Source organism: Poromitra crassiceps, assembly GCF_964638095.1.
Source record: "Poromitra crassiceps genome assembly, chromosome: 17".
NCBI classification, from domain to species: domain Eukaryota; kingdom Metazoa; phylum Chordata; class Actinopteri; order Beryciformes; family Melamphaidae; genus Poromitra; species Poromitra crassiceps.
Genome location: NC_139635.1, coordinates 27,134,560 through 27,159,645, shown reverse-complemented (window position 1 = coordinate 27,159,645; position 25,086 = coordinate 27,134,560). Strand labels below are relative to the sequence as shown.

At 44.0% G+C, this 25,086-nt stretch overlaps 2 protein-coding genes across 2 annotated transcripts; both read left to right on the top strand.

Annotated features, from left to right (window-relative positions):
- Positions 1–2,732: 2,732 nt before the first annotated feature.
- On the top strand, positions 2,733–4,376 carry LOC310792311 (E3 ubiquitin-protein ligase TRIM39-like; the record flags this gene model as incomplete). Its single annotated transcript, XM_083654034.1, has 1 exon — positions 2,733–4,376. The coding sequence occupies one exon, from the start codon at positions 2,733–2,735 to the stop codon at positions 4,374–4,376; it is 1,644 nt and encodes a 547-aa protein (XP_083510160.1).
- Positions 4,377–9,626: 5,250 nt separating this feature from the next.
- LOC310792310 (uncharacterized protein) lies at positions 9,627–21,172 on the top strand (the record flags this gene model as incomplete). Its single annotated transcript, XM_083654033.1, has 3 exons — positions 9,627–11,253; positions 12,031–12,188; positions 19,487–21,172. The coding sequence occupies 3 exons, from the start codon at positions 9,627–9,629 to the stop codon at positions 21,170–21,172; spliced, it is 3,471 nt and encodes a 1,156-aa protein (XP_083510159.1).
- Between the last annotated feature and the right edge of the window lie 3,914 nt (positions 21,173–25,086).

Genomic DNA, 25,086 nt, shown 5'->3' with positions numbered 1-25,086 from the left:
AAACACTGCTCCATGCAGAGGCCTATTACAAATGATGCATTCAAGGCCAAGAGAGCTCGGAAAAGGCATTTCTCTTTGAATGCTGCCTTCACTGACGGCATGGAAAGGGCAATTTCCATACAAAGCACCATTAGAAATGCATTCATGGTCAGGAAAGGGCACTTTTTATTTTATTTTTTAATGTGTCTGAGCTGTTTGTTTTGTTCATGTGTTGTTGGAATGAAAAAGAAAAATGTATTATAATTAAAAAAAAAAAAAAAAAAAAAAAAGCACTTTTTACAGACTGAAAAAAAGGCAGGGGCTCAATCCCCCTTTCATGTCTATGTGTGCACGTGCCTGAATACGATTACGCATGTTCCTCATGGTACACCAGCATCACATTGTCACTGAAAAACAGGCTCCAGACAGCTCAAAATAGATTAGTTAGACTCATTCTACAATTGAATCCCAGGACTCACCTACAACAGTCTCATTTCGACAGCCTCAAGTGGCTCAGAGTAGATGAGAGAGTAGCACAAATCAAACTCGGCATGGTCCACAGGATAGTCATTAGTCAACAATGTTGTCCCAAAATACCTCAGAAATTACTTCACTAAGGTCAGTGACGTACATGGTCACGGCACTAGAGGGAGCCCTACAGATTTGGTCCCAGTAAAATGCAAAAGATGCATTGGCCAGAATTCATTCCTATACTCAGCGGCAGTAGCCTGGAACAGTCTCCCAGCTGAGATTAAGACGATCAGCTCCTATCATTCTTTCAAAGTTAAAGTCAAGAATTGGATCAGGAGAAGCAGAACCTGGATTTAATGTATTATGCTATGCTGTGGGATTATATTGTTATATAATATATTATATTGTATGGTAATGATATATAATATTATAGTATATTGTATTATAATATTGTACAGTATGGGTATGCTCGATTTGATGGTAGCCAAGGTGTTTGAGGTGGGGGGCGACCAGTGACTGAGCCGGTGTTTCAATCGACCCTGTATTTTATTAGATTTTATTTTATTTTATTTATTTTACTTGATTATATCTTATTGTACGTATTTTATTAGGATTTGTTGGGTTTATTTTTAATAGCACTAATTGTCTTTTATCTTATTTTATGCTTATTTTTATTGATTATTCACTGTGCCCTACTTCCCCATACTATTCTCCCCCCTGCGTGGCAGGCACACCCACGCTGACAAGTGCCTGAGGCACTCATACTGTTACACACTTACACACATCCAGGCATACACACAACAGTACACTTTTTATCACAGTCATCTTAAGGACCGCAATGGAAATAAGCTATTAGCTTTATTGCGTTTTTTATCCTTTTGATAATGGTGGGCCTGTGTATGTATATATGTATTCTGTATATACTGTTTGTTCATTATCAATAAAGAACTCAATCAATCAATCAATCAATTGCTCCATCAGATAAAAATCAAATGAAATGTGCAATCACTTTGTTATAACGATATCAATAAAGTTATATCTGTGCAAAAAATAAGAAATATTTGACAAGAAAAATTTTCATTAAGTCTTATCACTGTATTAGTGGCTGCAATAAACCCATTTTGCACTGCACATATTTTCAAAAGAACATCAATAAAGTGCAACCTGTGCAAAACTAAACAAAACCCGATCAAACATTTGGCAATATGAATGAACCATCATCCATGGAATGAATGCGAAAACAGTCCGACATCAAAACATTGGTTCCACGCTGCATTAGATCACTCCAACCTACCTGTGTATTATGGCAAGTGGCAGGGGCGGTTTTAGCATCAGAGCTTTGGGTGGGCTCAGCCCACCCAATTATTTATGCAAGCATAATTCTACCATATAGTAACCTGTATGCAGAATATATATAGTATATATATAGGGAAACAATTATTTTTTCATCGCTGTAAAACCACAGAACGGTAAAGAAGATATTGATGTGTGTAGTTCTTCATATATCTAGTCTCTTCATTTTGATCTCAAAGTGCGCCAGTTTGATCCATTTTTACTTGAAACTACACAATTTTCTTCCGGGGTGGGCTCAGCCCACCCAAAGGTCATGGACCACTGAACCCCTAGGGGGTCCGGGGGCATGTTCTCATTTTTTTTATGAAAGTTTCCACTGAATATGACATCAAGAAAATATCATCAATGTAGCCTACTGACCACAGAGTAGTAATACAGTGATAAAGATGAATATTAAGAGGATTTTAAACAGATAAACACACTCATGGGAGAAAAACTTGAGCCAACTAGAACACCATGCAGTCTTTTGTCAGTAAATGTTGTCCCTAAAGATAAGACATTATTGTGAATGATCCAGGCAGTTAAAGACAGTAAAGATAAGACATTATTGTGAATGATCCAGGCAGTTAAAGACAGTAAAGGAACAACTGGATATCCAGCCGATCAGGACGTGTCACAAAGCAGACATGAACTCATGATAGAGATGTTAGCATATAGGCTACCAAGAAGTGTGAATGGAGATTACTGAGGCCAGACATTTTATTCAAGACATCAGTTGTGTCCTCAATATAGGACAGTTTCATTATGGTATAATGAAGTCAATACATGCAGGTTTGCATTATGACATCACTGATGATGTCACACATCCATGGGATTTATGACATCACTGATGATGTCACACATCACTGGGATTTATGACATCACTGATGATGTCACAGTGGGATTTAAATGTTATTTCACACTTTCCCTTCAGGTCTCAGTGTTTGGATATGTCTGCTGCCAGCAGTCTCCTCTCTGAAGAGCAGTTTCTGTGCTCCATCTGTCTGGATGTGTTCACTGATCCAGTCACCACACCATGTGGACACAACTTCTGCAAGAACTGCATCACACAGCACTGGGATGTTAGTGTCCAGTGCCAGTGTCCCATGTGTCAGAAGCTTTTCAACAGAAGACCTGAGCTGCATGTCAATACTTTCATATCTGAGATGGCTGCTCAGTTCAGGAAGTCAGCTCAGATGAAAGCCAGCAGCTGCCCAGACCAACAAAGTGCCAAACCAGGAGAAGTTCCCTGTGACATCTGCACTGGGACCAAACGCAAGGCCCAGAAGTCCTGCCTGGGGTGTCTGACCTCCTACTGTGAGACTCACCTGGAGCCTCATCAGAGAGTGAGGGGCCTGAAGAGACACAAGCTGATGGATCCTGTGGAGAACCTGGAAGACAGGATGTGTAAGAAGCATGACAGACCGCTGGAGCTGTTCTGCAAGACTGACCAGATGTGTGTCTGTCAGTTCTGTACTGAGTCAGACCACAAGTCACATCGCTTTGTCCCTCTGGAAGAAGAATATAAAGGAAAGAAGGCTGAACTGGGGAAGACGGAGGCTGAAATTCAGCAGAAGATCCAGGAGAGACGACTGAAGATTCAGGAGATCAAACACTCAGTAGAGCTCAGTAAGGCAAATGCAGACAGACAGATAGCAGACAGTGTGCAGGTCTTCACTGCTCTGAAGCAGTCTGTGGAGAGAGGCCAGGCTGAGCTCATTGAGACGATTGAAGAGAAGCAGAAAACAACAGAGAAACAAGGTGAAGGCTTCATCAAAGAGATGGAACAGGAGATATGTGAGCTGATGAAGAGAACCGCTGAGGTGGAGCAGCTCTCACACACTGAAGACCACCTTCACCTCCTCCAAAGCTTCCCATCCCTGAACAATCCTCCACACACCAAAGACTGGACAGAGGTCAGTGTCCACTCAACATATGAGGGGACTGTTAGGAGAGCTGTGGCTCAGCTGGAGGAGACACTCAGGAAAGAGATGGAGAAGCTGCTTGCTGATGTTGAGCTGAAGAGGGTCCAGCAGTTTGCAGTGGATGTGACTCTGGATCCTGATACAGCACAAGCCCATCTCATCCTGTCTGATGATGGGAAACAAGTACATGTTGGTGATGTAAAGAAGAATCTCCCAGACAACCCAGAGAGATTTTCTCCTTGTGTCTGTGTCTTAGCAAAGCAGAGCTTCTCTTCAGGGAAGTTTTACTACGAGGTCCAGGTTAAAGGGAAGACTGACTGGGATGTAGGAGTGGCCAGAGGGTCGAGCAACAGGAAGGGAAAAATCACACTGAGACCAGAGAAAGGCTACTGGACTGTAATGTTGAGGAATGGAAATGAGTACAGAGCTCTTGCTGGCCCTGCTGTCCTCCTCTCTCTGAAGATGAAGCCCCAGAAGGTCGGGGTGTTTGTGGATTATGAGGAGGGTCTAGTCTCCTTTTATGATGTAGATGCTGCAGCTCTGATCTACTCCTTTACTGGCTGCAGCTTCACTGAGAAACTCTACCCATACTTCAGTCCCTATCTTAATAATGGTGGTGAAAACTCCGCCCCTCTGATCATCTCTCCTGTCAATCACACAGATTATTAGACTGATCATTCATTTGCCTCAGGATTGTCAGTTAAAACAGTTTACACACTTGTTGTTTTGTCTTCAGGTAAATAATATCCAGTTTAATGTTGCATTTTATTTTATAGAACAACAAAAACACTTTTCAGACTTGTCTAGCACCTTAAGATTAATTTGTTCTTTCAATAGGGCTCTCCCCTGAGAGAAGACCAGTAACTACTGATGTATCTTGTCTCTTTACCTTTTCTTCCTCTTGGCAGAATGTGTGGTGTTATGGCTCATGTTCATGTGATGTAGACATAATGATTTAGTTAGATCATGTGGGGGGTTAAAGTTAAAGAAGAGTTCAGTATTTCCTTTCATATCCTGTTTTTCTTTGATCATTAAAGTGAGTGTGTGAAAACAACACATTTTCCAGTTTCATTGTAACATCTCTATTCACTCCTCTAACGGTGCATGATGCACACCACAGTGACACTAGTCAGTTGTTCATTCATTCATTGTGTATTGGATGCGTCTGTCATCTCCTTCCAAAGCATGCTGGGATACCTGGCGATGGATGAGAGCAACAACAGCGATGTGGGGAGGGGCCAGAAGACAGCAAGACAACCAATCAAGCTGCAGCACCAAGCGAGCAGTGACTCCAAGCCTCTTTTGTCGTGCTGGTGTGCGTTGGCCGTGCAGAGCTGACTTCCTGTTGCAGTGTTTGCTAATACAATATAGAGCTTAGCAGGTCCAAAACAACAAGCCCGGCCCGGCCTGAACCCGAATCTTTCTTAGTTGGCTGTTTATCTATTCTTCTAAACTATATCCATGTGTCTGTTCAGTCTTATGAATACATACGGTTATAAGGATACAATAATAATACATTTAATAACAGTACATTTGATTTATGGAGCACTTTTAATGGTATTCAGATGCTTTACAAGGGGGTTTAAAAAGATCAAGTAAACAACACATTAAAAACATAATACTAATGATCAAAGAATGAGGGAAAAGACAATACAGTTATCGCAGGTTAAAAGCACAGGTGAGTTTCTAGTAATGATTTAAATGTGGGCTGAAAAAAAGGAATAACTGACTGAGGCTATTCCACTGAACTTCTGCTTATGTGCCGGATCAGAGTCACTAGTCCACCACAGGTGATCGGTCAGAATCAAAAGTCCAAGAAAGAAGGTTTAGTCCTTTTATTCAACCCAGGTGTTTCCGTAGTCCTGCATACAGGTATTACTTTAGGAGTGGTTTCCTAAGAAACAAATAAACAATGGAAACATGAATAACTCAAATGGATTGAGTGACCAAACAATTGAGCTATATAACTATGAACAAAGTTCCATACTCAAATGAACCACAAGGGGGCTCTCTAACACAATATATGCAGTACAGAAACAAACAGATAATTACTATTATCTAATACCAGCAATTCCCATAACACAATTGACCATTTAACATATATAATCAATACTGCCCCGAGATGTGAGCTTAAACTATGCTCATTTACAGGTTTCAACATCCTCTTTAGACAGAATGCACATATACACACATTATAGGATGCACAAATTACAAATGTAAGGTAAATACAAATAGTTGCTCAACCCAAATATGAAATGCCCATAAAGCAGGTCAGTGAGGTAGGAGGGGGTATGGTGGTGGAGCAGGTCAGTGAGGTAGGAGGGGGTATGGTGGTGGAGCAGGTCAGTGAGGTAGGAGGGGGTATGGTGGTGGAGCAGGTCAGTGAGGTAGGAGGGGGTATGGTGGTGGAGCAGGTCGGTGAGGTAGGAGGGGGTATGGTGGTGGAGCAGGTCAGTGAGGTAGGAGGGGGTATGGTGGTGGAGCAGGTCAGTGAGGTAGGAGGGGGTATGGTGGTGGAGCAGGTCGGTGAGGTAGGAGGGGGTATGGTGGTGGAGCAGGTCGGTGAGGTAGGAGGGGGTATGGTGGTGGAGCAGGTCGGTGAGGTAGGAGGGGGTATGGTGGTGGGGCAGGTCAGTGAGGTAAGAGGGGGCCTGGCTTAAGCTACCAAATACTTCACACTGGGAAGAAATTAACTACACTAAAGCTAACAGGGAGAATCATAGGGAGACATTTGGTTAACTAAAGCTACTTATAAAAAGTAGTTGACAGTACAGCAGATAGTCTTGAATTCTGGACAAAATCATATCCAACAATAAACATATTCTCAGATTTGGGTCTGTTATGGTCTTCAACACATAAAATATGGCTCAACAGAAGACCAGAACATATTTAGGACACCAGGCAGGTTGCACAATTATTCAAATGTTTATTTTAACCAAAAATGAAGAAAATGACCAAATAGTAGCAAATGATATAAAGAAAGGAGGCTGAAGATCCGGCCAAACTAAGGAAAAGGCCTGGGCCAACCCCTTTGGGCCGTCGAAGCCAGCTAGATTTCCTGAAGAGACAAAAAGAACAAAGGGTTAAACAGGATAATTTACGAAAACATAACTACCGGGGACTTCAGCCTAAACAAATAAACAAAATAACAGAACAAAGTACAACCAAACAAAGTACAACAAAAATAGAAAGTACAAAATAATAATTACCACTGGAGAGAACCTCCAGGCGCTGCTGCTGCTGTGTGTGTGTGCAAGCTCTCCTGTTCTCCACTCCAACCTCCATTTAAATAACCCTTGGGTTGATTGGCTCCAGGTGTTGCCGCTCAGGCAATTAAGATAGAGCAGGAACTCCAGAGGGAGGGGAGAGAGAGCGAGAAGAGGAGGAGACTGGCTGGTCACATAACAGGGTCCAAGAGACACAATCTCATCAAATGGGGGTCTGTGGCGCTAATGTGGACTAAATTAGAGGTCTTGATATGAAAAGGGTTGAGAAACATTGGAATGAGCTGTGTGTGTGTGTGTGTGTGTGTGTGTGTGTGTGTGTGTGTGTGTGTGTGTGTGTGTGTGTGTGTGTGTGTGTGTGTGTGTGTGTGTGTGTGTGTGTGTGTGTGTGTGCGTGTGTGTGTGCACATGTGTGTCTCTCCACTGTTGGCTAGCTGTGGCCGCCCTCAGCCTTTGGATGGTTGGAGTCAAAGACATGCACCATGAATTCTTAATACACTGTATGTTCCTGCCATCACACAGGGGAAGTCAATATGACCCAGCCGTGGTCAGAAGCTCAGCTCTTCTAGGGAATGTGTGTGTGTGTGTGTGTGTGTGTGTGTGTGTGTGTGTGTGTGTGTGTGTGTGTGTGTGTGTGTGTGCGTGTGTGTGTGTGTGGCAAACATGGAATAATGACGCAGTAATACTATTCTGATTTTTTGCAATTTCTCCATCTATCTAAATGCATTTGACGTTTGACATACAATCATTTTTACTAACAACAAAACAAACAAACATGCCTGTTCATCATTTTAAGGTTGTCAAGTGTTGTGTTGGCAGATTTTGCTCTGCCTTAGTGCCTTTACTTGCTACATTGATCTACTCAAGTAAGATTTTTTGTTCAAGATTAATTTTAATAGCCATAATGAGTAATCATATTACAAAGGAGGATTTGACTTAGGGCAAGTATGCAGCGCAGCGATCACATCAATATCCCATATGAATTCTCCTGAGCCGTATCTCATACTCTCTCGCCTCTATTTTCCCCTCTCTCTGCTCTGTGCAAGACTAAAATATTAAGTAGGCCTACAGGATCAATCCAATCCATCCAACACAATATTTGTATGCTGCTCATTGTTTGCCCAAATCACAAATTACACTGTATGATGTCATGTTTATATGTGTGTTCATAAAAGAATAAATGCACAATAAACTTGTGTGCCAACTATTTGTGGTACAACAGCTCTCTCTAATGGTAAGAATAAAAATGAACACATTGATTTGACCCCCCCCCCCCCCCCCCCCCGCACAGAAAAAGGCGGAGCAACAGGAAACGCAGGAGAGCGAATTTCAACGTCACATTCCGGAATTGAAAGAGAAAGTAACTTGCGACAAGATTGCTGTTTGCTGCCGTCGAGAAAAGACCTGGGTCTGTCCAATTCTCAAGTGAGCTTCGAGAAAAGACTCTCAAAAGTAAAGAAAACTAGCGGTGAGTAACAGCAGATCATATTTACTGTGTTGAAACAGAGCAAGAAAGAACACAAACTTGAGCTGTCGGCCGATCCAGATAGGCCTAATGGAATGGAATTCGGTTTGTCCTGTATCTTTAGAGATTTCAACTGAAGTGTTTAGTGTACGTCCAAAAATTAAGAGACTCCACTTGCTTTCAGACACTCATAAAGTGACAAAGAGGAGGAGAGCTAGGAGTGCCCACTAACTTCAAAGCCTTTATCAGCATGGTCTTCATCAGGCCATCAGCTGACAGGTGGGCGGGCCTTATTGGTTTAATGTGTTCTGTTCATTCTGAATGTTACATAGCGTTCATGTTTGACCCAGAGGTCAGACAAATCTATGCCTGGGAATAATGCATTGACAATCTAATATTCTCATTTTTACAATTTAATATATGAAAGTTTCCACTGAATATGACATCAAGAAAATATCATCAATGTAGCCTACTGACCACAGAGTAGTAATACAGTGATACAAATGATTATTAAGAGGATTTTAAACAGATAAACACACTCATGGAGAAAAGCTTGAGCCAACTAGAACACCATGCAGTCTTTTGTCAGTAAATGTTGTCCCATAAAGATAAGACATTATTGTGAATGATCCAGGCAGTTAAAGACAGTAAATGTTGTCCCTAAAGATAAGACATTATTGTGAATGATCCAGGCAGTTAAAGACAGTAAAGGAACAACTGGATATCCAGCCGATCAGGACGTGTCACAAAGCAGACATGAACTCATGATAGAGATGTTAGCATATAGGCTACCAAGAAGTGTGAATGGAGATTACTGAGGCCAGACATTTCATTCAAGACATCAGTTGTGTCCTCAATGTAGGAGGACAGTTTCATTATGGTATAATGAAGTCAATACATGCAGGTTTGGTAAATGAACCATTGTCATATAAAATAGGGCGACCTGAGGTGGGTTGTCTCTAGGCTGTTTGTACAGAGTCAGTAGAAATAATGAGGTGTTCAACAGAAGCTAAGTTCATTGTCATTTATCCAACAGTGTCTCTAGACATGCCAATGAAGGCTTTTTAAATCATTGCACACTTACTCCTCCTCGATGACACTTTAAAAGTGCATAAAATGTGAGTGTAGTCCCCTTTTTTTTCAAACTTAAATGTCCCCTTTTAAGGTATTGTCATTCAAGAATGATGTAATAAATGTTGTTATTTCACACTTTCCCTTCAGGTCTCAGATATGTCTGCTGCCAGCAGTCTCCTCTCTGAAGAGCAGTTTCTGTGCTCCATCTGTCTGGATGTGTTCACTGATCCAGTCTCCACACCATGTGGACACAACTTCTGCAAGAACTGCATCACACAGCACTGGGATGTTAGTGTCCAGTGCCAGTGTCCCATGTGTAAAGAGGTTTTTGACAGAAGACCTCTGCTGCGGGTCAATACATTCATATCTGAGATGGTTGCTCAGTTCAGGAAGTCAGCTCAGATGAAAGCCAGCAGCTGCCCAGACCAACAAAGTGCCAAACCAGGAGAAGTTCCCTGTGACGTCTGCACTGGGACCAAAGAGAAGGCCCTGAAGTCCTGCCTGGTGTGTCTGACCTCCTACTGTGAGACTCACCTGGAGCCTCATCAGAGAATCTCAGGCCTGACGAGACACAAGCTGATGGATCCTGTGGAGAACCTGGAAGACAGGATGTGTAAGAAGCATGACAGACCGCTGGAGCTGTTCTGTAAGACTGACCAGATGTGTGTCTGTCAGTTCTGCACTGAGTCAGACCACAAGTCACATCGCTTTGTCCCTCTGGAAGAAGAATATAAAGGAAAGAAGGCTGAACTGGGGAAGACGGAGGCTGAAATTCAGCAGATGATCCAGGAGAGACGACTGAAGATTCATGAGATCAAACACTCAGTACAGCTCAGTAAGGCAAATGCAGACAGAGAGATAGCAGACAGTGTGCAGGTCTTCACTGCTCTGAAGCAGTCTGTGGAGAGAGGCCAGGCTGAGCTCATTGAGACGATTGAAGAGAAGCAGAAAACAACAGAGAAACAGGGTGAAGGCTTCATCAAAGAGCTGGAACAGGAGATCTCTGAGCTGATGAAGAGAACCGCTGAGGTGGAGCAGCTCTCACACACTGAAGACCACCTTCACCTCCTCCAAAGCTTCCCATCCCTGAACACTCCTCCACACACCAAAGACTGGACAGAGGTCAGTGTCCACTCATCATATGAGGGGACTGTGAGGAGAGCTGTGGCTCAGCTGGAGGAGACACTCAGTAAAGAGATGGAGAAGCTGCTTGCTGATGTTGAGCTGAAGAGGGTCCAGCAGTTTGCAGTGGATGTGACTCTCGATCCTGATACAGCAAACGCCCATCTCATCCTGTCTGATGACGGGAAACAAGTACATGTTGGTGATGTAAAGAAGAATCTCCCAGACAACCCAGAGAGATTTTCTCCTTGTGCCTGTGTCTTAGCAAAGCAGAGCTTCTCTTCAGGGAAGTTTTACTATGAGGTTCAGGTTAAAGGGAAGACTGCCTGGGATGTAGGAGTGGCCAGAGGGTCGAGCAACAGGAAGGGAAAAAGCACACTGAGTCCTGACAATGGCTACTGGACTGTATGTCTGAGGGATGGAAATGAGTACAAAGCTGCTGCTGTCCTCCTCTCTCTGAAGATGAAGCCTCAGAAGGTGGGGGTGTTTGTGGATTATGAGGAGGGTCTAGTCTCCTTTTATGATGTAGATGCTGCAGCTCTTATCTACTCCTTTACTGGCTGCACCTTCACTGAGAAACTCTACCCATACTTCAGTCCCTGTCCTAATAATGGTGGTGAAAACTCTGCCCCTCTGATCATCTCTCCTGTCAATCAGACAGATTAGACTAATCATTAATTTGCCTCAGGATTCTTTGTCAGTTAAGACAGTTTACACATATGTTGTTTTGTCTTCAGGTAACTAATAACCATTAATGTTGAATTGTATTGTATAGAACAACAACAACAACAAAAACAACAACAACAACAACACTTTGCAGACTTGTCTAGCCCATTAAGTTTATTAATTTGTTCTTTCAATAGGGCTCAGTCTCCACTGAGAGAAGACCAGTAACTACTGATGTATCTTGTCTCTTTACCTTTTTTTCCTCTTGGCAGAATGTGTGGTGTTATGGCTCATGTTCATGTGATGTAGACATAATGATTTAGTTAGATCATGTGGGGGGGGGGTTAAAGTTAAAGTTAAAGAAGAGTTCAGTATTCTTTCATATCCTGTTTTTCTTTGATCATTAAAGCTTCTGGCCTACTTAGAGGAGGTTAGGAGTGACGGGTCATTCGCCCGGCTGACTTTTCATGGACCCCTTACGTGGGATCCCGCACACAACTCTTACAAGCACACAAGCACTTGACGTGGCTGGTTAGTGGTAACATTGAAATGTTGATGATGATGTTTTTGTCGGAGCCTATGTTCTGAAAATTGCAAAAAAAAAAGTATTTTTCTTTATATCCTGTTTTTCTTTCATCATTAAAGTGAGCGTGTGAAAACGACACATTTTCCAGTTTCATTGTAACATCTCTATTCACTCCTCTAACGGTGCATGATGCACACCACAGTGACACTAGTCAGTTGTTCATTCATTGTGTATTGGATGCATCAGTCATCTCCTTCCAAAGCATGCTGGGATACCTGGCGATGGACGAGAGCAACGACAGCGACGTGGGGAGGGGCCAGAAGACAGCAAGACAACCAATCAAGCTGCAGCACCAAGCGAGCAGTGACTCCAAGCCACTTTTGTCGTGCTGGTGTGCGTTGGCCGTGCAGAGCTGACTTCCTGTTACAGTGTTTGCTAATACAATATAGAGCTTAGCAGGTCCAAAACAACAAGCCCGGACGGCCTGAACCCCAATCTTTCTTAGTAAGTTGGCTGTTTATCTATTCTTCTAAACTATATCCATGTGTCTGTTCAGTCTTATGAATACATACGGTTATAAGGATAAAATAATAATACATTTAATAACAGTAAATTGTATTTAGGAGCACTTTTCATGGTATTCAGACGCTTTACAAGGGGGTTTAAAAAGATCAAGTAAACAACACATTAAAAACATAATACACAATACAAATGATCAAAGAATGAGGGAAAAGACAATACAGTTATCGCAGGTTAAAAGCACAGGTGAGTTTCTAGTAATGATTTGAATGTGGGCAGTTTAATGCAGTCTGATGTGTTTAGGGAGAGAGTTCCAGAGGGAGGGGGCAGCAAGGGAGACGGTTCTGTCACCCCGGGTCCAGCGCTTGGTCCTGAGTGGTGGAGACAAGAGGTTTGCATCGGAGGAGCGAGGCTATGGGAGGGGGTATGGTGGTGGAGCAGGTCAGTAAGGTAGGAGGGGGTATGGTGGTGGAGCAGGTCAGTGAGGTAGGAGGGGGTATGGTGGTGGAGCAGGTCAGTGAGGTAGGAGGGGGTATGGTGGTGGAGCAGGTCAGTGAGGTAGGAGGGGGTATGGTGGTGGAGCAGGTCAGTGAGGTAGGAGGGGGTATGGTGGTGGAGCAGGTCAGTGAGGTAGGAGGGGGTATGGTGGTGGACCAGGTCAGTGAGGTAGGAGGGGGTATGGTGGTGGAGCAGGTCAGTGAGGTAGGAGGTGGTATGGTGGTGGAGCAGGTCGGTGAGGTAGGAGGGGGTATGGTGGTGGAGCAGGTCGGTGAGGTAGGAGGGGGTATGGTGGTGGAGCAGGTCAGTGAGGTAGGAGGGGGTATGATGGTGGAGCAGGTCAGTGAGGTAGGAGGTGGTATGGTGGTGGAGCAGGTCGGTGAGGTAGGAGGGGGTATGGTGGTGGAGCAGGTCGTGAGGTAGGAGGGGGTATGGTGGTGGAGTAGGTCAGTGAGGTAGGAGGGGGTATGGTGGTGGAGCAGGTCGGTGAGGTAGGAGGGGGTATGGTGGTGGAGCAGGTCGTGAGGTAGGAGGGGGTATGGTGGTGGAGCAGGTCGTGAGGTAGGAGGGGGTATGGTGGTGGAGCAGGTCGGTGAGGTAGGAGGGGGTATGGTGGTGGAGCAGGTCGGTGAGGTAGGAGGGGGTATGGTGGTGGAGCAGGTCGGTGAGGTAGGAGGGGGTATGATGGTGGAGCAGGTCAGTGAGGTAGGAGGTGGTATGGTGGTGGAGCAGGTCGGTGAGGTAGGAGGGGGTATGGTGGTGGAGCAGGTCGGTGAGGTAGGAGGGGGTATGGTGGTGGAGCAGGTCGGTGAGGTAGGAGGGGGTATGATGGTGGAGCAGGTCAGTGAGGTAGGAGGTGGTATGGTGGTGGAGCAGGTCGGTGAGGTAGGAGGGGGTATGGTGGTGGAGCAGGTCGTGAGGTAGGAGGGGGTATGGTGGTGGAGCAGGTCAGTGAGGTAGGAGGGGGTATGGTGGTGGAGCAGGTCGGTGAGGTAGGAGGGGGTATGGTGGTGGAGCAGGTCGTGAGGTAGGAGGGGGTATGGTGGTGGAGCAGGTCGTGAGGTAGGAGGGGGTATGGTGGTGGAGCAGGTCGGTGGGGTAGGAGGGGGCCTGCCTTAAGCTACCAAATACATCACACTGGGAAGAAATTAACTACAGTAAAGCTAACATGGAGAATCATAGGGAGAAATGTCATTAACTAAAGCTACTTATAAAAAGTAGTTGACAGTACAGCAGATAGTCTTGAATTCTGGACAAATTCATATCCAACAATAAACATATTCTCAGATTTGGGTCCAAGAGACACAATCTCATCAAATGGGGGTCTGTGGTGCTAATGTGGACTATTAGAGGTCTTGATATGAAAAGGGTTGAGAATCATTAGTGTAGGATTGAATGGGAATGAGCTGTGTGTGTGTGAGTGTGTGTGCGTGTGTGCGTGTGTGCGTGTGTGCATGTGTGCGCGTGTGCGTGCGTGTGTGTGCGTGTGTGCGCGTGCCTGTGTATGTCAAACATGGAATAATGATGCAACTTTTGTAAAACTATTCTGACTTTTTGCAATTTCTCCATCTATCTAAATGCATTTGACGTTTGACATACAATCATTTTTACTAACAACAAAACAAACAAACATGCCTGTTAATCATTTTAAGGTTGTCAGGTGTTGTGTTGGCAGATTTTGCTCTGCCTTGGTGCCTTTACTTGCTACATTAATCTACTCAAGTAAATGTTACACCCACCATATAGGTCCCTAGCATAAGAATGACAATCAAGGATGTACTTTTAAACAGCAAATTATTTTATTACAAAAGTTCAGCTTGACAATCCCAGTAGGCCCACATTGACCTCTTTCCATAGAACCTCTCAGTTATTGTTAACAGGGCAGGGGTTATGTTCACTGCACACCAGTAGGCTACACACTGTAGGATAAATCAGTTTGTTCACTGCACACACCCGTAGGCTACACACTGTAGGATAAATCAGTTTGTTCACTGCACACACCCGTAGGGTAAAGAACTCTGGCACTCTGGGTGAAACAAAGTTTACACACGTGATTCAATTCACTGCAACCATTTATAAGCACGGCACACTTTAAGCCTGCCCTGAGAGTCAAACTGGGATTACCAGGTGAAGTGGCAATGGTGGGGAAGAAGCGGATTAAATAAGCAAACAAACAAATAAACAAACAAACAGAAAAAAAAGAAAACTAGTCCGCCCTGAGGGCAAAGCCCATTCTTCTTTGCCCGCTACCAGCACACTTGCCAGGGCGAACTAGACAGAGAATAAACCCCAAAATAACAAACAAAATATATCACGGCAAGAGCAGCGACTGGACCCGCTGATGCTCTGCAGGGAACAAAAATTAACAATCTTAAAACACTTTATTTCCAAAATATTAAAATACATAATAATTAAATGTTAAAACTACACGACTGCTGTAAAATACCTGGTACGTCGATGGTAACTGTCCTATCGACTACCAGCCGCCTTCAACCCAGCAGGGAAGCAGATGATCTGCAATACATGATTAAACAATAAATGTCACACACATTCACAGCAAACAATGTAAAACGCTACACACAGAAAATAGCCATAGGCAGCGGCCTACCTCTTTGTTCCTGCTCTGTAGCCTTCCCTGCATGCCAGCATGGACTGAGGTGTGCACCTGCCTCAATCATCTGACCTGAATCAGCTGTGCTCTAGTGTTCCTCCTCCTACAGGTAACCCTATATGAAGTAATTCGGGCACCTCCCCTTTTCTCGTTGGCGCCACCCACCACATAAGATTTTTTGTTCAAGATTAATTTTAATAGCCATACTGAGTAATCATATTACAAAGGAGGATTTGACTTAGGGCAAGTATGCAGCGCAGCGATCACATCAATATCGCATATGAATTCTCCTGAGCCGTATCTCATACTCTCTCGCCTCTATTTTCCCCTCTCTCTGCTCTGTGCAAGACTAAAATATGAAGTAGGCCTACAGGATCAATCCAATCCATCCAACACAATATTTGTATGCTGCTCATTGTTTGCCCAAATCACAAATTACACTGTATGATGTCATGTTTATATGTGTGTTCATAAAAACATAAATGCACAATAAACTTGTGGTACTATTTGTGGTACAACAGCTCTCTAATGGTAAGAATAAAAATGAATCAACACATTGATTTGACCCCCCCCCCCCCACCCCCGCACGCACAGAAAAAGGCGGAGCAACAGGAAACGGAGGAGAGCGAATTTCAACGTCACATTCCGGAATTGAAAGAGAAAGTAACTTGCGACAAGATTGCTGTTTGCTGCAGTCGAGAAAAGACCTGGGTCTGTCCAATTCTCAAGTGAGCTTCGAGAAAAGACTCTCAAAAGAAAAGAAAACTAGCGGTGAGTAACAGCAGATCATATTTACTGTGTTGAAACAGAGCAAGAAAGAACACAAACTTGAGCTGTAGGCAGATCCAGATAGGCCTAATGGAATGGAATTCGGTTTGTCCTGTATCTTAGAGATCTCAACTGTCTGAAGTGTATAGTGTACGTCCAAAACTTGAGAGACTCCACTTGCTTTCAGACACTCTTAAGGCCCAATTATAATCCATTTTCATCCGTAAATAAGGGCGTCCGTTTCAAACGGTGTAATCGTCACTGCCCACATACTTCCATGCGTCTTTCACGTTGGTATCATGTTAAGCAATACATCCACCAGTGGGCAGTAGAGAGTCAAATGCATGAGTGTGTATGTGGTTTTCCTCCGTTGCATGCGTATCCGTAAGCTTTCAGATGACGGACAGAAAACGGACGAAATTAACGCAGAGTACGGACAGAAGGCTCTGTCCGTCTCCGTCTTTAACGTTGAGTATAAGTGACAAAGAGGAGAGCTAGGAGTGCCCACTAACTTCAAAGCCTTTATCAGCATGGTCTTCATCAGGCCATCAGCTGACAGGTGGGCGGGCCTTATTGGTTTAATGTGTTCTGTTAATTCTGAATGTTACATAGCGTTCATGTTTGACCCAGAGGTCAGTCAAATCTGTGCCTGGGAATAATCCATTGACAATCTAATGTTCTAATTTTTACAATTGAATATATGAAAGTTTCCACTGAATATGACATCAAGAAAATATCATCAATGTAGCCTACTGACCACAGAGTAGTAATACAGTGATACAAATGATTATTAAGAGGATTTTAAACAGATAAACACAGTCATGGGAGAAAAAACTTGAGCCAACTAGAACACCATGCAGTCTTTTGTCAGTAAATGTTGTCCCTAAAGATAAGACATTATTGTGAATGATCCAGGCAGTTAAAGACAGTAAAGATAAGACATTATTGTGAATGATCCAGGCAGTTAAAGACAGTAAAGGAACAACTGGATATCCAGCCGATCAGGACGTGTCACAAAGCAGACATGAACTCATGATAGAGATGTTAGCATATAGGCTACCAAGAAGTGTGAATGGAGATTACTGAGGCCAGACATTTTGTTCAAGACATCAGTTGTGTCCTCAATATAGGAGGACAGTTTCATTATGGTATAATGAAGTCAATACATGCAGGTTTGGTGAATGAACCATCGTCATATAAAATAGGGCGACCTGAGGTGGGTTGTCTCTAGGCTGTTTGTACAGAGTCAGTAGAAATAATTAGGTGTTCAACAGAAGCTATGTTCATTGTCATTAATCCAACAGTGTCTCTAGACATGCCAATGAAGGCTTTTTAAATCATTGGACACTTAGTCCTCCTCGATGACACTTTAAAAGTACATAAAATGTGAGTGTAGTCCCCTTTTTTTTTAACTTAAATCAGAATCAGAATCAGAATCAGAAAGACTTTATTGATCCCCGGGGGGAAATTGGGACAAGTTACAGTAGCTCGCTCACAGAACACACATGGCATAAATAAAATAAAAATAAAAATAAAAATAAACCGTAGTAATGCAATATTAACTCATTCAGGGCCAGTTTAGGACTGCCAATATTTAGCACAGGCCAAAGATTTTCATAATTGTTGGTCATCTTTCAAGACCCACAGTAAATTATCTATTAGCACCAGAGTGATTTGCCATACCTCAAAATGAAGATGTACGTCTCTGGGTTCACCAGGGAAAAAAAAGTGAGCTTTTAGCATGTTCTGTACTCTACTTATAGCCATTTATATACACCCTGTTTTCCCCCAAAAGGTCTCCCTGAGAAAATAAACAGGAGAAAAGGCAATTTTTGTAAAAGGGCACAATCTCAGGCAGAACTCACTCTCAATTCTTTTATTTTGAACTGTATTGACATCAGACATGTAAATATTATTCGTTAGGACACAAATGACAAAAAAAAAAAAATATATATATATATATACACATGAAGTGCTTTTTTTTTACATTCAACAATACAGTTTACTCGGTGTGAGTGAGTGTGCAGACAGACAGACAGACAGACAGACAGACACACCGACAGACAGACAGACAGACAGACAGACAGACACACACACACACACACGATCCCCCTTTTAGATTTCTAACCCCACATAGGATAAGCAATAACCACGCCCTGTGGCGCTGGGATTGGCCAGGAGCAACACTGGAGGGCACGCAGCCCAGCGATTTCATGAACCAACTGAATAGCTCTTGAGAAAGGACAGCGGGCTGCTGTGACTGCCGCTTCTGCCTTGTGTGTTTATTTTGTTTTGTTCTGGTCCACCAGTCCTCGTCCATGTCTCCCTGTCATATCCTCCCTGCTATCTGATCGTTCCCGTTTTCCCCTCTGCTATTCAACACGTCCTCACCGCCCCTCTGATCGATCATTTCCTCATTCCTCCGATGATCAAACACATCTGTTGATTACTTTCTCCCGTTTTCTCCCGGCTGGCACAGAGGAAGGCGACTCCAGCTCGTGCAGCGCGCCGAGGCGCGTTTCAATGGCGTTTCTCCTGTCTGCACAAGGAAGCGTTACCCGTTTTCTGCTTTTCCTCTTGCTCAATTTCAAAACAACAGCTGCGGTATGTGTTTGTTCACGTGTTGTCTTAGATGCTAGGGACCTGATACCATGTGACAGGCTGGGGAAGTGTTTTAACTATGCGCTGCACGAATAAAAACAAAAACACGTCAAACACGTCATTGGCCCTCTGGGCTATTCCTGATAACACGTCAAAGACGTCATTGGCCCTGAATGAGTTAAGCAGTAAGCAGAAAAGCAGAAAAACACAACATAGCATAGAATAACTAGTAATGCGATAGAAGCAAAAGCACAAAATAAGTAGAATGTCTAAGTAGCAAAATACCAATACGTAGAGTAAGTATAGTATACATTCCGTGTCAATTAACATTATTGCCTGTGACATATTGCACATATTGCACGTGATTTATATTGTCGGCTTGCCCTATACGTTACACGTGGCTCAGCCAGGCACAGTTAACCTATCGGCTGGCTCAGTCTCAGGGAGACTGAGCGTCTCCGAGGTGCTCTTTTAAGAGAGGCATTAAATAGACCAATGGCCACAGGCAGGAATGATTTCCTGTGCCTCTCCGTCTTGCATCTAGGTGGAATCAGTCTTTCACTGAACGTGCTCCTGTGTTTGACTAGCACGTCATGGAGTGGATGCGAGTCATTGTTCATGATGGAGCGTAGCCTTTTCCCTTTTTAAGGTATTGTCATTCAAGAATGATGTAATAAATGTTGTTATTTCACACTTTCCCTTCAGGTCTCAGATATGTCTGCTGTCAGCAGTCTCCTCTCTGAAGAGCAGTTTCTGTGCTCCATCTGTCTGGATGTGTTCACTGATCCAGTCTCCACACCATGTGGACACAACTTCTGCAAGAACTGCATCACACAGCACTGGGATGTTAATGTCCTATGCAAGTGTCCCATGTGTCAAGAGGTTTTTGACAGAAGACCTCTGCTGCGGGTCAATACATTCATATCTGAGATGGTTGCTCAGTTCAGGAAGTCAGCTCAGATGAAAGCCAGGAGCTGCCCAGACCAACAAAGTGCCAAACCAGGAGACATTCCCTGTGACGTCTGCACTGGGACCAAAGAGAAGGCCCTGAAGTCCTGCCTGGTGTGTCTGGTCTCCTACTGTGAGACTCACCTGGAGCCTCATCAGAGAATCTCAGCCCTGAAGAGACACAAGCTGATCGATCCTGTGGAGAACCTGGAAGGCAGGATGTGTAAGAAGCATGACAGACCGCTGGAGCTGTTCTGCAAGACTGACCAGATGTGTGTATGTCAGTTCTGTACTGAGTCAGACCACAAGTCACATCGCTTTGTCCCTCTGGAAGAAGAATATAAAGGAAAGAAGGCTGAACTGGGGAAGACAGAGGCTGAAATTCAGCAGATGATCCAGGAGAGACGACTGAAGATTCATGAGATCAAACACTCAGTGGAGCTCAGTAAGGAAGATGCAGACAGAGAGATAGCAGACAGTGTGGAGGTCTTCACTGCTCTGAGGCAGTCCATGGAGAGAGGCCAGGCTGAGCTCATTGAGACGATTGAAGAGAAGCAGAAAACAACAGAGAAACAGGGTGAAGGCTTCATCAAAGAGCTGGAACAGGAAATCTCTGAGCTGATGAAGAGAACCGCTGAGGTGGAGCAGCTCTCACACACTGAAGACCACTTCCACCTCATCCAAAGCTTCCCATCCCTGAACACGCCTCCACACACCAAGGACTGGACAGAGGTCAGTGTCCACTCATCATATGAGGGGACTGTGAGGAGAGCTGTGGCTCAGCTGGAGGAGACACTCAGTAAAGAGATGGAGAAGCTGCTTGATGCTGAGCTGAAGAGGGTCCAGCAGTTTGCAGTGGATGTGACTCTCGATCCTGATACAGCACAAGCCAGGCTCATCCTGTCTGATGATGGGAAACAAGTACATCATGGTGGTGTAATGAAGGATCTCCCAGACAACCCAGAGAGATTTTCTCCTTGTGCCTGTGTCTTAGCAAAGGAGAGCTTCTCTTCAGGGAAGTTTTACTATGAGGTCCAGGTTAAAGGGAACACTGACTGGGATGTGGGAGTGGCCAGAGGGTCGAGCAACAGGAAGGGACAAACCCCTCTGAGCCCAGGGAATGGCTACTGGACTGTATGGTTGAGGAATGGAAATGAGTACAAAGCTCTTGCTGGCCCTGCTGTCCTCCTCTCTCTGAAGACCAAGCCTCAGAAGGTGGGGGTGTTTGTGGATTATGAGGAGGGTCTAGTCTCCTTTTATGATGTAGATGCTGCAGCTCTGATCTACTCCTTTACTGGCTGCACCTTCACTGAGAAACTCTACCCATACTTCAGTCCCTGCAATAATAATGGTGGTAAAAACTCCGCCCCTCTGATCATCTCTCAGGAAGTCAGCTCAGATGAAAGCCAGCAGCTGCCCAGACCAACAAAGTGCCAAACCTAGAGAAGTTCCCTGTGACGTCTGCACTGGGACCAAAGAGAAGGCCCTGAAGTCCTGCCTGGTGTGTCTGGTCTCCTACTGTGAGACTCACCTGGAGCCTCATCAGAGAATCTCAGCACTGAAACGACACAAGCTGATGGATCCTGTGGATAACCTGGAAGACAGGATGTGTAAGAAGCATGACAGACCACTGGAGCTGTTCTGCAAGACTGACCAGATGTGTGTCTGTCAGTTCTGTACTGAGTCAGACCACAAGTCACATCGCTTTGTCCCTCTGGAAGAAGAATATGATGGAAAGAAGGCTGAGCTGGGGAAGACAGAGGCTGAAATCCAGCAGAAGATCCAGGAGAGATGACAGACTGGACAGAGGTCATTGTCCACTCATCATATGAGGGGACTGTGAGGAGAGCTGTGCCTCAGCTGGAGGAGACACTCAGTAAAGAGATGGAGAAGCTGCTTGCTGATGTTGAGCTGAAGAGGATCCAGCAGTTTGCAGTGGATGTGACTCTCAATCCTGATACAGCACCAGCCCATCTCATCCTGTCTGATGATGGGAAACAAGTACATGATGGTGGTGTCATAAAGAATCTCCCAGACAACCCAGAGAGATTTTCTCCTTGTACCTGTGTCTTAGCAAAGCAGAGCTGGCCTTTACTGGCTGCACCTTCACTGAGAAACTCTACCCATACTTCAGTCCCTGTCCTAATTATGGTGGTAAAAACTCCGCCCCTCTGATCATCTCTCCTGTCAATCACACAGATTAGACTGATCATTCATTTGCCTCAGGATTGTCAGTTAAAACAGTTTACACATATGTTGTTTTGTCTTCAGGTAAATAATATCCAGTTTAATGTTGCATTTTATTTTATAGAACAACAAAAACACTTTTCAGACTTGTCTAGCACATTAAGATTAATTTGTTCTTTCAATAGGGCTCAGTCTCCACTGAGAGAAGACCAGTAACTACTGATGTATCTTGTCTCTTTACCTTTTCTTCCTCTTGGCAGAATGTGTGGTGTTATGGCTCATGTTCATGTGATGTTGACATAATGATTTAGTTGGATCATGTGTGTGGGGGGGTTAAAGTTAAAGAAGAATTCAGTATTTTTCTTTCATATCCTGTTTTTCTTTGATCATTAAAGTGAGTGTGTGAAAACTACAACTTTTCCAGTTTCATTGTAACATCTCAACATGATGCACACCACAGTGACACTATAGTCATTTGCCTCATTCATTCATTGTGTATTGGATGCGTCTGTCATCTCTTTCCAAAGCATGCTGGGATACCTGGCGATGGTTGAGAGCAACGACAGCGACATGGGGAGGGGCCAGAAGACAGCAAGACAACCAATCAAGCTGCAGCACCAAGCGAGCAGTTGACTCCAAGCCACTTTTGTCGTGCTGGTGTGCGTTGGCCGTGCAGAGCTGACTTCCTGTTGCAGTGTTTGTTAATACAATATAGAGCTTACTTCCTGTTGCAGTGTTTGTTAATACAATATAGAGCTTACTTCCTGTTGCAGTGTTTGCTAATACAATATAGAGCTTAGCAGGTCCAAAACAACAAGCCCGGCCCGGCCTGAACCCAAATCTTTCTTAGTAAGTTGGCTGTTTATCTATTCTAAACTATATCCATGTGTCTGTTCAGTCTTATGAATACATACGGTTTTAAGGATACAATAATAATACATTTAATAACAGTACATTGTATTTATGGAGCGCTTTTCATGGTATTCAGACGCTTTACAAGGGGGTTTAAAAAGATCAAGTAAACAACACATTAAAAACATAATACACAATACTAATGATCAAAGAATGAGGGAAAAGACAATACAGTTATCGCAGGTTAAAAGCACAGGTGAGTTTCTAGTAATGATTTGAATGTGGGCTGAAAAAAAGGAATAACTGACTGAGGCTATTCTAATGAACTTCTGCTTATGTGCCGGATCAGAGTCACTAGTCCACCACAGGTGATCGGTCAGAATCAAAAGTCCAAGAAAGAAGGTTTAGTCCTTTTATTCAACCCAGGTGTTTCCGTAGTCCTGCATACAGGTATTACTTTAGGTGTGGTTTCCTAAGAAACAAATAAACAATGGAAACATGAATAACTCAAATGGATTGAGTGACCAAACAATTGAGCTATATAACTACGAACAAAGTTCCATACTCAAATGGACCACAAGGTGGCTCTCTAACACAATATATGCAGTACAGAAACAAACAGATAATTACTATTATCTAATACCAGCCATTCCCATAACACAATTGACCATTTAACATACAATCAATACTGCCCCGAGATGTGAGCTTAAACTATGCTCATTTACAGGTTTCAACATCCTCTTTAGACAGAATGCACATATACATACATTATAGGATGCACAGATTACAAATGTAAGGTAAATACAAATAGTTGCTCAACCCAAATATGAAATGCCCATAAACTAATGAATGATGAAGGTCCTATTAGTGAGAATGATAATAAGGTAGTGGGTTTATAGATAATAGGGGATGAAAAGGGGATGGCCTTTTTAACAGTGCAGTTTAATGCAGTCTCTGATGTGTTTAGGGAGACTTCCAGAGGGAGGGGGCAGCAAGGGAGACGGCTCTGTCACCCCGGGTCCAGCGCTTGGTCCTGAGTGGTGGAGACAAGAGGTTTGCATCGGAGGAGCGGAGGCTATGGGAGGGGGTATGGTGGTGGAGCAGGTCAGTGAGGTAGGAGGGGGTATGGTGGTGGAGCAGGTCAGTGAGGTAGGAGGGGGTATGGTGGTGGAGCAGGTCAGTGAGGTAGAAAGGGGTATGGTGGTGGAGCAGGTCAGTCAGGTAGGAGGGGGTATGGTGGTGGAGCAGGTCAGTGAGGTAGGAAGGGGTATGGTGGTGGAGCAGGTCAGTCAGGGAGGAGGGGGTATGGTGGTGGAGCAGGTCGGTGAGCTAGGAGGGGGTATGGTGGTGGAGCAGGTCAGTAAGGTAGGAGGGGGTATGGTGGTGGAGCAGGTCAGTGAGGTAGGAGGGGGTATGGTGGTGGAGCAGGTCGGTGAGGTAGGAGGGGGTATGGTGGTGGAGCAGGTCGGTAAGGTAGGAGGGGGTATGGTGGTGGAGCAGGTCGGTGAGGTAAGAGGGGGCCTGGCTTAAGCTACCAAATACTTCACACTGGGAAGAAATTAACTACAGTAAAGCTAACAGGGAGAATCATAGGGAGACATGTGGTTAACTAAAGCTACTTATAAAAAGTAGTTGACAGTACAGCAGATAGTGTTGAATTCTGGACAAAATCATATCCAACAATAAACATTCTCAGATTTGGGTCCAAGAGACACAATCATTTCAAATGGGGGTCTGTGGCGCTAATGTGGACTATTAGAGGTCTTGATATGAAAAGGGTTGAGAATCATTAGTGTAGGATGGAATGGGAATGAGCTGTGTGTGTGTGTGTGTGTGTGTGTGTGTGTGTGTGTGTGTGTGTGTGTGTGTGTGTGTGTGTGTGTGTGTGTGTGTGTTTGTGTGTGTGTGGCAAACATGGAATAATGACGCAGTAATACTATTCAGATTTTTTGCAATTTCTCCATCTATCTAAATGCATTTGACGTTTGACATACAATCATTTTTTACTAACAACAAAACAAACAAACATGCCTGTTAATCATTTTAAGGTTGTCAGGTGTTGTGTTGGCAGATTTTGCTCTGCCTTAGTGCCTTTACTTGCTACATTGATCTACTCAAGTAAGATTTTTTCTTCAAGATTAATTTTAATAGCCATAATGAGTAATCATATTACAAAGGAGGATTTGACTTAGGGCAAGTATGCAGCGCAGCGATCACATCAATATCCCATATGAATTCTCCTGAGCCGTATCTCATACTCTCTCGCCTCTATTTTCCCCTCTCTCTGCTCTGTGCAAGACTAAAATATTAAGTAGGCC